The sequence below is a fragment of the Oncorhynchus gorbuscha genome, unplaced genomic scaffold (assembly GCF_021184085.1).
Source record: "Oncorhynchus gorbuscha isolate QuinsamMale2020 ecotype Even-year unplaced genomic scaffold, OgorEven_v1.0 Un_scaffold_1514, whole genome shotgun sequence".
Lineage (NCBI taxonomy): Eukaryota > Metazoa > Chordata > Actinopteri > Salmoniformes > Salmonidae > Oncorhynchus > Oncorhynchus gorbuscha.
This window is the reverse complement of record NW_025746268.1, coordinates 34,727-42,500: the sequence shown is the minus strand read 5'-3', so window position 1 is coordinate 42,500 and position 7,774 is coordinate 34,727. Positions and strand designations below refer to the sequence as shown.

The following is a 7,774-nucleotide window of genomic DNA, read 5'->3' as shown; positions in this document are numbered from 1 at the left end:
TCTATATGGTGTAGATCTACATTACAACCCAGCGCCTCCCTCCCTTCACCTGTTCTATATGTTGTAGGTCTACATCACAACTTAGCACCTCCCTTTACGTCACCTGTTCTATATGTTGTAGATCTATATTAAACCTAGCACCTCCCTCCCTTCACCTGTTCTATATGTTGTAGATCTATATTACAACCCAGCACCTCCCTTACTTCACCTGTTCTATATGTTGTAGATCTATATTACAACCTAGCACCTCCCTCCCTTCACCTGTTCTATATGGTGTAGATCTACATTACAACCCAGCACCTCCCTCCCTTCACCTGTTCTATATGGTGTAGATCTACATTACAACCCAGCGCCTGCCTTACTTCACCTGTTCTATATGGTGTAGATCTACATTACAACCCAGCGCCTCCCTCCCTTCACCTGTTCTATATGTTGTAGGTCTACATCACAACTTAGCACCTCCCTCCCTTCACCTGTTCTATATGTTGTAGATCTACATCACAACTTAGCACCTCCCTCCCTTCACCTGTTCTATATGTTGTAGATCTATATTACAACCTAGCACCTCCCTCCCTTCACCTGTTCTATATGGTGTAGATCTACATTACAACCCAGCACCTCCCTCCCTTCACCTGTTCTATATGGTGTAGATCTACATTACAACCCAGCGCCTGCCTTACTTCACCTGTTCTATATGGTGTAGATCTACATTACAACCCAGCGCCTCCCTCCCTTCACCTGTTCTATATGTTGTAGGTCTACATCACAACTTAGCACCTCCCTTTACGTCACCTGTTCTATATGTTGTAGATCTATATTAAACCTAGCACCTCCCTCCCTTCACCTGTTCTATATGTTGTAGATCTACATCACAACTTAGCACCTCCCTCCCTTCACCTGTTCTATATGTTGTAGATCTATATTACAACCTAGCACCCCCCTCCCTTCACCTGTTCTATATGTTGTAGATCTACATTACAACCCAGCACCTCCCTCCCTTCACCTGTTCTATATGTTGTAGATCTACATTACAACCCAGCACCTCCCTTACTGCACCTGTTCTATATGTTGTAGTTCTACATTACAACCCAGCACCTCCCTTACTGCACCTGTTCTATATGTTGTAGATCTACATCACAACTTAGCACCTCCCTCCCTTCACCTGTTCTATATGTTGTAGATCTACATTACAACCCAGCACCTCCCTCCATTCACCTGTTCTATATGTTGTAGATCTACATTACAACCCAGCGCCTGCCTTACTTCACCTGTTCTATATGTTGTAGGTCTATATTACAACCCAGCACCTCCCTTACTGCACCTGTTCTGTATGTTGTAGATCAACATTACAACCCAGCGCCTGCCTTACTTCACCTGTTCTATATGTTGTAGATCTACATTACAACCAAGTTCCTCCCTAAAGTCACCTCTTCTATATGTTGTAGATCTACATTACAACCAAGCGCCTGCCTTACTTTCCTATCGTCAACTTCCTCTTCATCATCGCTCAGCTGCCTAAACTGCAGTACAGCAAAAACCAAGGTGAGTTATGGTCAACTTTATTGATACTCACAGGGGATATCAAGGTCAGTTTGAATCAACTTTATTGATACTCACAGGGGAAATCAAGGTCAGTTTGAATCAACTTTATTGATACTCACAGGGGAAAACAAGGTCCGTTTGAATCAACTTTATTGATACTCACAGGGGAAATCAAGGTCCGTTTGAATCAACTTTATTGATATTCACAGGAGAAATTCAATTTTTCACCATCATAATGACATATACACTGAGTATACAAAACATTAAGAACACCTGCTCTTTCCATGACACAGACTGACCAGGTGAATCCAGGTGAAAGATATGATCCCTTATTTATGTCACTTGTTAAATCCATTTCAATCAGTGTAGATGAAGGGGAGGAGATTTTAAGCCTTGAACCAATTGAAACATGGATTGTGAATGTTTGCCATTCAGAGGGTGAATGGGCAAGACAGAAGATTTAGGTGACTAGAGTTGGGTTGGCTGGCAGGTGACTGGGGTTGGGTTGGCTGGCAGGTGACTGGGGTTGGGTTGGCTGGCAGGTGACTGGGGTTGGGTTGGCTGGCAGGTGACTGGGGTTGGGTTGGCTGGCAGGTGACTGGGGTTGGGTTGGCTGGCGGGTGACTGGGGTTGGGTTGGCTGGTGGGTGACTGGGGTTGGGTTGGGTTGGCTGGCAGGTGACTGGGGTTGGGTTGGGTTGGCTGGCAGGTGACTGGGGTTGGGTTGGGTTGGCTGTCAGGTGACTGGGGTTGGGTTGGGTTGGCTGTCAGGTGACCGGGGTTGGGTTGGCTGGCGGGTGACTGTGGTTGGGTTGGGTTGGCTGTCAGGTGACTGGGGTTGGGTTGGCTGGCAGGTGACTGGGGTTGGGTTGGCTGGCAGGTGACTGGGGTTGGGTTGGCTGGCAGGTGACTGGGGTTGGGTTGGCTGGCAGGTGACTGGGGTTGGGTTGGCTGGCAAGTGACTGGGGTTGGGTTGACTGGCAGGTAACCGGAGTTGGGTTGGCTGGCGGGTGACTGGGGTTGGGTTTGGCTGGCAGGTGACTGGGGTTGGGTTGCCTGGCAGGTGACTGGGGTTGGGTTGGCTGGCAGGTGACTGGGGTTGGGTTGGCTGTCAGGTGACTGGGGTTGGGTTGGCTGGCGGGTGACCGGGGTTGGGTTGGCTGGCGGGTGACCGGGGTTGGGTTGGCTGGCAGGTGACTGGGGTTGGGTTGGCTGGCAGGTGACTGGGGTTGGGTTGGCTGGCAGGTGACTGGGGTTCAGTTGGCTGGCAGGTGACTGGGGTTCAGTTGGCTGGCAGGTGACTGGGGTTGGGTTGGCTGGCAGGTGACTGGGGTTGGGTTGGCTGGCAGGTGACTGGGGTTGGGTTGGCTGGCAGGTGACTGGGGTTGGGTTGACTGGCAGGTGACTGGGGTTGGGTTGGCTGGCAGGTGACTGGGGTTGGGTTGGCTGGCGGGTGACTGGGGTTGGGTTGGCTGGCGGGTGACTGGGGTGGCTGTCAGGTGACCGGGGTTGGGTTGGCTGTCAGGTGACCGGGGTTGGTTTGGCTGTCAGGTGACTGGGGTCGGGTTGGACCAGTTCTTGAGGTGGTGGGTGGGAGGCGGATCGGAGGTTGGTGTGGGCGGGGTTGCAGTATGAAAAGCTGCAGGAGCGGGATGAAGAAATCAGACCTCTAGTTCCAGGCACACCGGTTTGTCAAGAACTGCAACGCTGCTGGGTTTTTCACGCTCAACAGTTTCCCGTGTGTATCAAGAATGGTCCACCACCCAAAGGACATCCAGACAACTTGACACAACTGTGGGAAGCGTTGGAGTCAACATGGGCATCCCTGTGGAACGCTTTCAACACCTTATAGAGTCAACATGGGCATCCCTGTGGAACGCTTTAGACACCTTGTAGAGTCAACATGGACCAGCATCCCTGTGGAACGCTTTCAACACCTTGTAGAGTCAACATGGGCCAGCTTCCCTGTGGAACGCTTTCAACACCTTGTAGAGTCAACATGGGCCAGCTTCCCTGTGGAACGCTTTCTACACCTTGTAGAGTCAACATGGACCAGCATCCCTGTGGAACGCTTTCAACACCTTGTAGAGTCAACATGGGCCAGCATCCCTGTGGATCACTTAAGACACCTTGTAGAGTCCATGTCCCGACGAATGAGGCTGTTCTGAAGACAAAAGGGGATACAACTCAATAGTAGGAAGGTGTTCTTAATGTTTTGTAAACTTAGTGTAGGCTGCGTTTACACAGGCAGCCCAATTCTAATCTTTTGCCCAAAGAAATGATCTGATTGGTCAAAATGACCAATCAGACCTGTGTAAAGGCGACCCAACCCCGGTCACCTGCCAGCCAACCCAATCCCAAAAATATGTAATAAAAAAATGTATAATCTCTGGTCCTGACCCATGTTGAGTGTATCCCACCATGTGATTGGCTGGTCCTGACCCATATTGAGTGTATCCCACCATGTGATTGGCTGGTCCTGACCCATATTGAGTGTGTCCCACCATGTGATTGGCTGGTCCTGACCCATATTGAGTGTATCCCACCATGTGATTGGCTGGTCCTGACCCATATTGAGTGTATCCCACCATGTGATTGGCTGGTCCTGACCCATATTGAGTGTGTGCCACCTTGTGATTGGCTGGTCCTGACCCATATTGAGTGTGTCCATGTGATTGGCTGGTCCTGACCCATATTGAGTGCGTCCATGTGATTGGCTGGTCCTGACCCATGTTGAGTGTGTCCCACCATGTGATTGGCTGGTCCTGACCCATGTTGAGTGTATCCCACCATGTGATTGGCCGGTCCTGACCCATGTTGAGTGTATCCCACCATGTGATTGGCTGGTCCTGACCCATGTTGACTGTATCCCACCACGTGATTGGCTGTATTCTCCTATTTGTCCAGGGATGACGTGCAGGAAAGCCACCGACCCCGTAGACTGGTCTCCTCTGGTTCTTGGCCTGCTCACTCTGCTGAAGCAGTTCCACTCCAGATACACAGAGCAGTTCCTGGCTCTCATTGGGCAATTCATACGCTCCATCATGGAACAGTGCACCAGGTACGTTTGATTGATTGATTTGTTGATTGATTGATTTGTTGATTGATTGATTTGTTGATTGATTGATTTGTTGATTGATTGATTTGTTGATTGATTGATTTGTTGATTGATTGATTTGTTGATTGATTGATTTGTTGATTGATTGATTTGTTGATTGATTGATTTGTTGATTGATTGATTTGTTGAGTGATTGATTTGTTGAGTGATTGATTTGTTGAGTGATTGATTTGTTGAGTGATTGATTTGTTGAGTGATTGATTTGTTGAGTGATTGATTTGTTGAGTGATTGATTTGTTGAGTGATTGATTTGTTGAGTGATTGATTTGTTGAGTGATTGATTGATTTGTTGAGTGATTGATTGATTTGTTGAGTGATTGATTGATTTGTTGAGTGATTGATTGATTTGTTGAGTGATTGATTGATTGAGTGATTGATTTGGTTGAGTGATTGATTTGTTGAGTGATTGATTTGTTGAGTGATTGATTTGTTGAGTGATTGATTTGTTGAGTGATTGATTTGTTGAGTGATTGATTTGTTGAGTGATTGATTTGTTGAGTGATTGATTTGTTGAGTGATTGATTTACATTTACATTTACATTTAAGTCATTTAGCAGACGCTCTTATCCAGAGCGACTTACAAATTGATTTGTTGAGTGATTGATTTGTTGAGTGATTGATTTGTTTGAGTGAGTGATTTGTTTGAGTGAGTGATTTGTTGAGTGAGTGATTTGTTGAGTGATTGATTTGTTTGAGTGATTGATTTGCTTGAGTGATTTATTTGCTTGATTGATTTGATTGATTGATTTGATTGATTGATTGATTGATTTGATTGATTGATTGATTTGATTGATTGATTTGATTGATTGAGTGATTGTTTGAGTGATTGATTTGATTGATTGAGTGATTGTTTGATTGATTGATTTGATTGATTGATTTGATTGATTGATTGATTGATTTGATTGATTGAGTGATTGTTTGATTGATTGATTTGATTGATTGATTGATTTGATTGATTGATTGAGTGATTGATTGATTGATTGATTTGATTGATTGAGTGATTGTTTGATTGATTGAGTGATTGTTTGATTGATTTGCCAGTTTAAAAACATCCCATATTCACATTAATTTTAAGAGTGTAAACAGTGATATCACAGTAAAGTCAGATGTATTTATATATAATACATGTATTGCTAGTGAACGATGCCCAAGGCTGCTATTTCAAACAGCTCTTTCTTGCAACAAAAAAACGAACGTTATCTCCATAGATCTAATCTGTATAAATACAATTTGAATGCAAAAATGAAGTACATTTTGTGGATCACTGTGTTATTATATGTGGATTATATTCTGCTTCAAATTGAATGAAATGTAGATTTTGGGTAAATAATTATTTTACAGTCAGAAGATCCCGGACATGCCGTCCGATGTGGTGGGAGCTCTGATGTTTCTGGAGGATTACGTACGCTACACCAAACTGCCTCGCAAGGTAGGATTAGATTAGGATTAGATTAGGATTGGATTAGGATTGGATTAGGATTGGATTAGGATTGGATTAGGATCGGATTAGGATCGGATTAGGATCGGATTAGGATCAGATTAGGATCAGATTAGGATCAGATTAGGATCAGATTAGGATCAGATTAGGATCAGATTAGGATCAGATTAGGATCAGATTAGGATCAGATTAGCAACAACACCCATGGGGGGGGGGATACTATAGCTATTCGTCTGGAATATTACATTATACATGCACATAATAATCTGTTGTTTTTCTGTCTTTAAAGGTGGCCGAGGCCCACGTGCCAAGTTTCATCTTTGATGAGTTCAGGACAGTCCTGTGAAGATCTGGATAAAGGCCTCGAGTTCAGGACAGTCCTGTGAAGATCTGGATAAAGGCCTCGAGTTCAGGACAGTCCTGTGAAGATCTAGATAATGGCCTCGTTCAGGACAGTCCTGTGAAAATCTGGATAAAGGCCTCGAGTTCAGGACAGTCCTGTGAAGATCTGGATAAAGGCCTCGTTCAGGACAGTCCTGTGAAGATCTGGATAAAGGCCTCGAGTTCAGGACAGTCCTGTGAAGATCTGGATAAAGGCCTCGAGTTCAGGACAGTCCTGTGAAGATCTGGATAAAGGCCTCGAGTTCAGGACAGTCCTGTGAAGATCTGGATAAAGGCCTCGAGTTCAGGACAGTCCTGTGAAGATCTGGATAAAGGCCTCTTGGTTTAACTTTCTGTTGATTCATTCATTTAGACTTTAATTAATCTCTTGGTTACGTAATGACCTTTAATGTGCTAATGCTTCAGTAACACTGTAAATAGTTGAATGGTTTTTAATAACATCATCTGTTACCAGCTTTGGTATAATGTCACTGTGGTAATATGTCATTAATTAAATACAAAAGAGGCTTTGAATAAATATAATGGTATATCATTTATTTATTTTATTTCATATAACAGAACGTTATTTTAAAAACCAAGCAATTTACAGTAGTTTGTGTGTCTTTTATTTTGAAGAAATGTCTGGCTGGACTTCCTCCTTCTTCAATGAGACTGGATTCACTGGTCCAGATCTACATGAGCAGATGTTGCATCGACCATCAACCAATGGTTGCGTGCCACGTCATAAACTGTGCAAGCCTGGCCATCATAAACCACATTGATATAGCATATAATGTGGATCCTAATGGTTTCCTCATCATACTAGAGCTGGTGTGACATTCTGTATAATCTCTAAATAAATCCTTCAATAGCATCAACCTATTTCATGTTACAAAAAAACAGGCAAAATGTTGACACAACTAGAAGACATCACCAGCATGTCAAGTGGAAGCTTAGCTCCCAGTCTCTCCCGTTTTTAATTCAACACAGGTTGATTAGACCGTGGTGTTCTCAGTCCTTTCTCTCGTCTCCTGACCGAGATGCTGAACACAGGTCGCTTAGACCGTGGTGTTCTCAGTCCTCTCTCTCGTCTCCTGACCGAGATGCTGAACACAGGTCGCTTAGACCGTGGTGTTCTCAGTCCTCTCTCTCGTCTCCTGACCGAGATGCTGAACACAGGTCGCTTAGACCGTGGTGTTCTCAGTCCTCTCTCTCGTCTCCTGACCGAGATGCTGAACACAGGTCGCTTAGACCGTGGTGTTCTCAGTCCTCTCTCTCGTCTCCTGACCGAGATGC

At 44.9% G+C, this 7,774-nt stretch overlaps 1 protein-coding gene across 4 annotated transcripts in view; it reads left to right on the top strand.

Annotated features, from left to right (window-relative positions):
* The window catches only part of LOC124023150 (WASH complex subunit 5), a 55,405-nt gene extending 48,389 nt beyond the window's left edge, over positions 1 to 7,016 (top strand). For 3 of the 4 annotated variants that reach the window (XM_046337683.1, XM_046337682.1, XM_046337681.1), the window contains exons 26-29: positions 1,446 to 1,542; positions 4,449 to 4,602; positions 6,001 to 6,088; positions 6,387 to 7,016. In XM_046337683.1, the coding sequence (XP_046193639.1) occupies positions 1,446 to 1,542; positions 4,449 to 4,602; positions 6,001 to 6,088; positions 6,387 to 6,443 (396 nt within the window). In that variant the 3' untranslated portion in view covers positions 6,444 to 7,016. The remainder of the gene's footprint in view (positions 1 to 1,445; positions 1,543 to 4,448; positions 4,603 to 6,000; positions 6,089 to 6,386) is intronic. The other variant, XM_046337684.1, reaches the window with a different exon arrangement.
* The last annotated feature ends 758 nt before the right edge of the window (positions 7,017 to 7,774 follow it).